The sequence below is a fragment of the Clarias gariepinus genome, chromosome 3 (genome assembly GCF_024256425.1).
Source record: "Clarias gariepinus isolate MV-2021 ecotype Netherlands chromosome 3, CGAR_prim_01v2, whole genome shotgun sequence".
In the NCBI taxonomy this organism is placed as follows: domain Eukaryota; kingdom Metazoa; phylum Chordata; class Actinopteri; order Siluriformes; family Clariidae; genus Clarias; species Clarias gariepinus.
Genome location: NC_071102.1, coordinates 12,559,541 through 12,569,184, shown reverse-complemented (window position 1 = coordinate 12,569,184; position 9,644 = coordinate 12,559,541). Strand labels below are relative to the sequence as shown.

At 39.7% G+C, this 9,644-nt stretch overlaps 1 protein-coding gene across 2 annotated transcripts in view; it reads left to right on the top strand.

Moving 5' to 3' along the window:
- The window catches only part of myo1ea (myosin IEa), a 59,518-nt gene continuing 49,874 nt past the window's right edge, over nucleotides 1–9,644 (top strand). For both annotated transcript variants that reach the window (XM_053492523.1, XM_053492522.1), the window contains exon 1: nucleotides 1–245. In XM_053492523.1, coding sequence (XP_053348498.1) covers nucleotides 243–245 — 3 coding nt within the window. In that variant the 5' untranslated portion in view covers nucleotides 1–242. The remainder of the gene's footprint in view (nucleotides 246–9,644) is intronic.

Sequence of the window (9,644 nt, the reverse complement as noted above, 5' to 3'; positions counted from 1 at the left end):
TCTCTCTCTCTCAGTCTCTCCGCTCAGCCTTAACAACCGCAGACCTGCTGCTCGACATGGAGCACTGAGGACACACTCAGGAGCTGTTTACGACTTTTAGAGGACTTTCCTACAGCTCCTGCTTCTCTCTCTGTCTCTCTGTCTCTCTCACACACACGGAGACAAAGGATAACTCCGAGTCCAAGCAGCAGCAGAGCGGACTGTAGACTGGTGTAAGGTGTCTGACTGTCACAGCTGTAACTATGGTGAGTCCTCTTTACCTGCTTGTGCTGCTTGTGTATGTGTGTGTGTGTGATTATGTTTACCTTTCTTCATTAGATGATGCTTATTTTAGCTCCATATCCATGATTGTTTACAAGAATAATAATAATATCCATAAACTGGTTACAACAAAATTTTAGACTTTTCCACTTTGTTCAACCATCAAACCCACAGTCGATTAAAAGTCTTTGGGAATAAGGATGAGGGATCACTTATGGATCATTCAGGTGCCCATGGAAGATCTGTTGAGAAAGCAGAAACGCTTACACTTTGGTGTCAGGTTCACTCCTGTGCTTCCACTTGCTTCTCATCTTTGTTTTTTTCCCCTTTTACTGATCGGAATAGATTCCCTGTCTTCTACAGATCATATTCTGATCTTTTAAACAAATGTCTTATACTCGTCTCCGTGTCCACTTGTCCACATCTAAGAGATTTGCTTCCTTGTTGATCTTGAGTAGAGTCACAGGAGGACCAAGAACCTGTACCAGGGAACTCAGGGCATGGGGCAGGAGACACCCTTGATGGTGTGCCAACTTATCACTGGGCACAAACACACTCAGTCATACACTGTGGGCAGTTTAGAAAAAAATGGTAGGCTACAACACACGACTTTGGACTGTGGGGGGAAACCTGAGTATCTTTAAGAACCTCAAAGCACAGAGAGAACGTGGAAACTTCATTCTACATACAGACTGGAGGTGAGATTCGAACCCATGACCCTGGAGTTTGTTTTTGTTTGTGCAGCCTTTTGTTTGTTTGTTTATAATGATAGTCATATTGAGCAGAAAAAAAGCCTCGGTTAAGTGGGCACAGAAAACGTTCAGACACAGGACAACGGATTATGATCATAATACAAATTATAAAACACACTTAAAACAACACTGCAAATAATGTAAAATTCTATTATTTGCTTCATGTGTCTTTAAGTCAGACAATGATGTTGAGAATCTGAAATTAAACATGATCTTATTAACTTTAAATAGAATATAGAATAGAATGTGTATATTAATAAACTTTTTATATACTGTATATTATATATATGTATTTTTATATACTATATATATATATATATATATATATATATATACACACAAGTCTATTTTTTTGCAACAAAAGAACAAATGAATCTTAAAAAGGCTCTTAGTCCTCTTATGTCTTATTTACACTCTGTGCACATTTGATTTTGCACAGGTTTTATACTTGATGCCCTTCCTGATGCACCCCCTCCCATTTTTTTGGACTCGGTTCTTGGGAGTTGTGTACCCTAGTGGCTGTGGTTTTCTGTTATGGACTTGAACCCTGCTCTTTTGCTTCTTGGCACATTTAAGGAATGCATATCTCAGTTAAATTGAAAATGGCTGTTTTATAGCTTATCCCCTAGACTGCTGGTCGGCCTTACATGCAGTTACACTAAATATATTTTTTGATATAGTCTTCATTCTTTCAGATCATGTCACTATTACAAATGATTCCAGCTCCAGAGTCTTACATTCTGCTGTTCCTGTTCATGACTGCTGTAGTTCACGCTTAGTCTCTTTGCACATATCACAGATCAGGTTAAGCCAGTCCATCCATCTCGTTCATGCGTTCAACAAATGCTTTAAGAGACCAAACACCTGCAGAACTGGTTTTTCCTTTAGACCTGCCTTCATAAAACTAGTCTGGTTAGGTCATATACAGCTGATGATGCAGTGTACGACTGTATGTCTAGGTGTGAACCGTGTACGTAATCTTATTTTACATCTCTGCCTTTCTGTGTGAGCGTGCAATAAGCCATTGTGACAAGGAATGTGAAGGAGACGGTGTTGATCCTGTGATTGAATGAATGTTTTTTTTTTTTCCCCTATAAAGAAATCAGCCAGTCTTGTAGAGAAACCAGATTAGAGATCTGTTTGGTTCTCCAAAGGTTTTGGTACTTCACAAACTCTGAAAAACTTTGAGGTTTTATTGTTTTGACTACAGTTTTGCGCCTGGGTCTCCTCAACAAAAATCCTTATTTTGATGATGGAAACCCAAAGGAAATTGGAGCAGGTTTCTGACTTTGAGTTAACGCTTAACATCGCTGTCTAGTATAAATACAACTCCCACATCACTGAGTGATCTCCTGAGTCTGTCACAAACTAAGGGTCAGGTTTTTTTTTTTCCCAAACACAAGATGTCTAGATGCTCAAAGCAGCATGTTGTATTCGTTCATTTGCTTTGTTTAAAAAAAAAAAAAAAAAAAAAAAAGAGACCTTGGATACAGTGGTGCGTCATTGTGAGATAGGACATCTGTGTATAGAGCTTAAGGCTAATATGACCTTCGTAGAGGTGCAGATAACCGTGCTTGCGTAATGCACGTTACACACTTTCACCGTCCCCGTCTTCCTGTCCTTTTGTCTTTCTGCCTTTGGGACAAACTCTAATATGTTTGCACTTTGGTGTGTGAAAAAAGCGGTCACATGCCTCGTCTGTCTGGGACGGCAGGCAGAAGGTTTGCGCATTGTCTTCCTGCCCTTCTTTCTCTCCCTCTGTGGCTTTCTCCAGATGCTGAATAGTAGGTCAGTATGGCAGCATATGTTTTGCATTAAAAGCTTTGGAGGGGAGGTGCCCCCCCCCCCCCCCCCCCCCCCCCCATCTCCCCACAATACACACATTTTCTGCTTTCTGCCTTGTTCTGCCAGGAGGAATTTCAGCCTCTGTATCTGCGCTGTGGCATTTATGAAGCACTAAAGCTGAGATGCCATAATATTTTGATCAATTATGTGAGTTTTTCTTGGTCTTTTTCCCTAAAACAGTTCCAGGCTTCAGCGAGCTTCCTGGACATCTGATGAATCAGACCAAATTCAAGCCTAGCACTTTTTTCTTCGCAGTCAAACCATTATCGTTCAATGACTAAATGGATAGAATAACATTTCTCTCAGTTCTACTGGATAAAATAAAACCTTCCATAGACTTAAACAAGTAGTTAAGTATTTAAGTATGCATTTTATAACTTCTCTTCTAATGAAAAGCCGGCAACCTTTCCCTTGCATATATTTCCACGCTGTGTATTCTTCACATTCAAGAGCTTTATCCCAACATAGAGATTCGAACCTCATACCGTATTCCCGCACAGCCTTTACTGCGCAGCTCTAGTTCTGTTTTAAGACAAGCTAGCCATATTCTGGAAGAGATTATGTAGCACTGCCTCTAGCCAAACCATAAAACCCAATGTTTCATAATGGAATAACAGAAATGGTATACGCTCCGTATTCTCGCTGCCTCACTTTGGACAGAGGATCAGCCTTATTGCTCCTTCTGGAGAAAGAAAAGTTAAAGCAGCATATTAAAACTGCTTTTTCTCCTGCGCTTTAGTTCTTCATTTGTAACAACGCTCATGTATTCTCGTCTAACACACACACAACAACAAAAAAAAAAAAATCAAAAACAGTATAATCCTTGAATGAAAAGGAAAAGTGTTGCTTTTGGAGTAACGTTGCTCTGGATTTTCAGCCAGACAGAATTTTGTGGCCAACTCAACTTGGTTATTCTCTTTCTTGGCCCACGGTAGGCAAACTAATCTTCACTGCTACCCACAGTTCATAATGTGTACAATTTTATATCCCAAATCCCTCAAATGTATCTGATTCTATACCTCTAATTACAGAAGGCAATTTTTAAAGGATATTCCCCCTCAAAACGTTCTTAAAGTGATTTGCATCTTCACCTTGTGTTGGTGTATCAAGGTTAAAAATTGTGCACGCACACCTGCAGTAATCGTTTAGCGCAGAAATCAAAAGCATCTTCATTCTTAGAGCCAGATTGTCCACGAGAGCTGTGAAGGATCACATGGATTAAACTCTGATTTTAAGTGTGCACCTTTGATTGGATTAAACTGTGGTTTAATATTAAAAGTGTGCACCCTTGATGTTAGATGCCTGATGAAGATGAAGGGACGGAATGTTCTGACTGTTTTCTGAACACTGTTGTACAGATGAACTCTGCCTGTGATTAGGTTGCACAACCTGTATGAAATACTGATATTTTAGCGATGGATTGTCAAGGAAATCTGCAAGATTACTTTGTACCACCTTATTTTTCTCTTTTGTATCTCCTTGAGATTGGCGATTAATCTCCTATAACAGCAGCTCTGATAGCTAATCAATAGTTTTTAAAGTAACGGCTATATGTTAGTTCCTGTCTCCAACAGCTAATTCACAGGGACTTCTCTTGTGGATGGATCCTGTATTACCAGACTAGTAATAAACATAAAAAATGTGATAGGTTCACAAAGTATATTTATTGATATGGTAAATCAATAAAAAAAAAAACTTTCAGTTTCGATAGAAGAAGGCTGATAACATGATCTAACTTCCTCTACGGACATTCCATTATATTCAATGTAACAGTTAAATGATATCATTAATAGTAGGTGAATTATTTAAACTATCTTTGATTAATTAAACATATAGCATGCTATAAGCGAAATAAAACATTATGCTGTAGGAAAATAATTAGTTTTATGGTGGTAACCGTATGTTTGCTTCGTCATACAACCCTGTAGTTATAAAAGCATACCTTGTCATATTTTATTCTTTATATTATATGCAGATTATTGCCTTTGTCCGTAGGTGGGACAATATACACCGATCAGCCATAGCATTACATTAAAACCTTAAAAACCTAGAATTGTATAGGTTCCTCTTGTGCCACCAAAACAGATCTGACTCCACAAGACACCAATATCCAGGTATATGCCACCAGGATGTTGGCAGGAGATCCTTGAAGGGCTCTATGTTTCAAGGTTGGGTCTCCATAGATCAGACGTGTTTGTCCAGTACACCCCATAGATGCTCGATAATATTGAGATCTGGAATTTGGAGGTCAGATCAACTACCTTAAAGTAGCGAAGCACGTTCTGATATTTTTCAGATAGCCAGCATTGTGATTTGTAACATATGTATTGGCTTTTCTGTCACTTACTGGTATATACAGTAATTGATCGTCTTCGTGAACATTTTGTCGTGGCATCTCCAGGTCCCGGGTTCGATTCCCACATCGGGTCTAAGTGCATGGAGTTTGCATGTTCTCCCTGTGCTTGGCGGGTTTCCTCTGGGTTCTTCAGTTTCCTCCTACAGTCCAAAGACATGCAGTTTAGGCTTATTGGCTTTTCCAAATTGCCCATAGTGTGTAAATGTTGACCGGGGGTCCTGCTGGCTGTTGTACAAATGAGAATAAATACAATAGTCCCCAGTAGTCACCACTGGCCTCCATGGTCCCTAGTTACAGAGGTTCCTAAATGGATAGAGTTGGATGGTGACTGTTATGTAGCAGTAATGTTATAGCTGATCAGTGTACATAAGTTCGTATATGCTGTTTAGTGATTCAACAATATTTAACATATATTGTTAATATAACAAATCTCTATCTGACCTTACTTAAACTAAAAATAAGTTGAGATCTCGCCCTTGTGTATTTTAAATCCTGAACACCAAAACAACATAACGATCATTGTTCCTCGTTAGCGCCAAGAAAATATTGTGGTTATGTCTTTTGTACCCAGCCAACAAGTTCTAATTCTGTTCATTGCTACACAAGGATATAAAACAGTTTTATTTTATGTTTTCATATCCTGACTTCAAACGCAGCAGCACATCAGGGCTGGATTTGCACTTGCTGAGTCATGTTAAATCATCTCGCAAGTAGAAGAAGCAGATTTGCAAAAACGTGGGAGGCCTAGATATGTAATGTTTTTGATTAATTTCTGTTCTAAGTTTAGTTTGTTGATCAGAAAAGTTTATAGCCCAATGCTCAATATCTGAAAATATTTAACCTTCAGGATTAAAGGATTCCCCTGAGGCTACTGCAAATGATTTTGTGATGTGTTTGCATGTACACTATATAGACAAAAGTATTTGGCCAAACCTGTTAATTATTGAATTAAGTCGTTTCATTCAGGTCCCTCATCCTCAGAAAAGACCAATCTTGGACAGTGCTATGTTTCCAACTTTGTTGCAACAGTTTGGGGAGGACATGGTTAGATAGAGTTTGATGTGGAAGAACTTGACTGGCTCTAACACAGAGCCTTGACCTCAACGCCATCCAGCACCTTTGGGATGAACTGGAACGTAGATTGCGAGCCAGGCCTTCTCATCCAACATCAGTGCCAGACCTCATAAATGCTCTACAGAATGACCGGGCATGAATTCCCACAGAAACGGTCAATAATCTTATGGACAGCCTTTTAAGAAAAGTGGAAAAGTGGGACCAACTCCATATTGGATACAATGTCATTGCACTATATGGGCAAATACTTCTGCGTGAACTTTTGGCCCTGTTCTCGGTCTTTGTTTTATATTTGCGTAGTTCCTTAATTTGTCCTAATCACTGGGCCACCTCAGGGCAGCTCATTGTGAGTCACCAGAACAACAGTCATCCTGCATCACTTCCCTGCGGAAGTCTCATCATACGGCTGTGTGAAAAATTGGAGGAGATTCAGAAGCTACTGAAATAGCCAGAATTGATTAAAATGTCTTATCGCAAGGACAATTAATCTTTTCCTTCCATGGCCCATCTGGAGGTTCTTATAGCTGTGTGTCTGTGTGTGTGTGTATCATCAGTCAGTGATGAACGAGCTTGAGTACTTTTCACAGTGACACGTTTTTCCCTACGTGTCAGCTAAGCAATGCCGCTGAAAAGGTTCACACTGTACAGGTCATGTTTCACCAATGATGGAGGATCTAGATTAATATCATAAGTGAGGGAAAGTTTCAGTTTGAGGGAAATGCATGGAAGAAAGTCCTAGTCTTATCTTTCTGATCTCTTTCTGTCTTCCCAGTCTGCTAATTTGTCTTTGCTTGTTTTGTCTCACTTTGACATTTTCTATTCCTTTTTCTTTCATTTGTTTACACATAAGTGTATTGTAGTTTGGTGTTTTCCCCTGCTCCGGCACGCTTGATTCGGGCTCATAAATTCCATTAATAATTAGCCGAGGAGTTGATTCGTGTGTGTCGGAGGAACTATAAACCGTGCCACACATGCTCATGTGTTAGCAGGCAGACTGAGAGGCTTTGTAGAGAAGAGTTCTCAGAGGGGTGTTGCAGCGTTCCTCACGCTCTGCCAGCACTTGGTTCCCGTCGACTATGAGTAAAGGCCTTAAACCGGCAGCATTCCTAAACGAAACCTGTTTGCTTTTCCTTTAAACGTCAGAAACACAAACACGGGGCTGTTCAGGCCACAGCAGCCACTCCAGCCAGGCAGCCTCCTTTTCGTATGTGGTGGAGTTCAGTGCTTAGCGTATCGTTTTCAAAGCCTCGACCTCAGCGGTTATCAGAGGCGCCGTAAATAGCCCGAAATCAGCGTTCGCCTCGTAGCATCACCTAGGAGGACCAGTCCAACTGGCCCTTCCATTCCTGTTCCAGGGCGTTTCTGGTTTCAGATATGCACTGCCCATTGTTCGGCTGCTGTGGTGGTGGAAGGCGTTCTGACTCCAGCCCTCGGCAAACCCTGGCTGAAAGCAGACGGTTGAGAGGCGGGCACGACGCGTCATTTAGTTTAATCAAGTTCCCACACACACTCGCCTGCGTTTGATTAACAGACTCATTAGGAGTCTCTCATGTGGGCCAGTAAAACGGTCCTGACATTGTCGTAGGTCTATGAATCTGTAGACGATTTGTTTAGATGTTTTTTTTTTTTTTTTTTTTTAATGAGGCAATGGTTATTAATGCATAGTAGATATAAGACAGGACTTGTGCACAACATATGCGTGTCTCTTTATAAGCTATTAAGAAATCCTCAAAGCAAATGCTCATTTCTTTAGAAGCTGTTTATTGGGGCGTGACAGGAAAAGAGAATGAATCTTTAGTTTATCACTCAACTGTACATACAGTATATCAGTGTGTTTCTTCTTTTTATTTATCTTTATTGACCTGCAGTGAGTAAACACCCGCTTGGACAAGTGTGTCTTTTTCTTCAGCTGTGTTTGCTTATTATCATCATCATCCTCCTACTCGTAGTCTTGTCTCTGTCTTCAGGCGTATCCTCTGTCCTCTGTGTCTGAGAAGGCTATAAAAGATGTGAAAGTCTCACTGGAGTAACAATCTCTCCGCGTCCCAGTGGACCTGTTCGTTTTGTTTCAGGAATATTTTTTTGTTGTTGAATCATTTTTATTTGGTCTGTGCTTAAATACCTCAAACACTGCTCCAGACATGCTCTCTCTCTCTCTCACACACACACACTCACACACACACACTTGCCAATGTGCTTTTTGTGTTTGTTTGTTTTTTTACTTTCACATTGAGTTTGGCTTTGATCTCAAAAAGTCTTGTGTTCATATGTTTTTTAAAAAGGGGACAATTAGCGGAGACCACATGCTTTGACTTCTACTGGTCTGGAGTTTCTCAAGCAGCCATTTGCGCTACTTTACACCAAGTGATTATATTATATGAGCAATTGACTCTGCTCTTGGAAACTACACTTTCGCTATCCAGACAATAATATATATATTTTTCATTATTTGTCTTAATTACTGTCATTTGATTACAATTTTCTACTTAATCACGATTAATCCCAATTTACAATTTAAAAATGCGCAGATTTGCTTGTATTAGAAACATGCAATGTTGGAATAGAGAAATGCATGAAATTAGTTAGAGGAAACAGATTACGAGGTTTTATAATATCTTAATTTTTTTAATGTACATTAGAGCCTAAGCCACCTGAGCCACCACTCCCAAGACTTACATTTTAATGTATTCTTGTAAGAATAGTTCTCTTTGAAAATAAATCGAGCACACAACTTTTTGGGTTTTATCCAACCTTCCATCTTCCATGCCTGGTTATGTTTCTTTAGTAACCTTATTATCAGCGTTAAAAGTATTTTTTTTTTTTTTTATTTGCGTTAAAAAATAGCAATGCATTAAAATTTCTAGGTCAATCACATACATTTCTATTGACAGCTCTACCTAATTCCTAATTGCCAGCCAGCCTTTCTTTATCACAACTAACGAAAGTGTAAAGGCTAATGACTTTGCCTTGTAAGTCATTATTTCCAATTAGTTCTAAAGCACATTCTTGTGTATTCAGCATAGTTTATATTAAGGTAAAAAGCATGTGTTTGCTTAGTTCTTGAATCTATATGCAACCATGTTGACTTGACATCACTCGTGGAGAAGACAAGCCTAGGGCTGGAATTTCGAGTAGAGGGGGTGTTTCCTTTTTATTACTAATGCTTGTAGGTGGGGAATTACAAATTGCAACCTCAGGTTCAATGCAGAACTGCATGTGCCAGTCAGATGTTTGTTTTTGAACTGCTGATGATGCTGCGTAACACTATTGAAAGAGAGCAGTATACATCCTTCTTTTGCATAGACTATGTATTCATTAGCGAGTTGACCCAGTCCCTCCCATCAAGAGCGCATGGC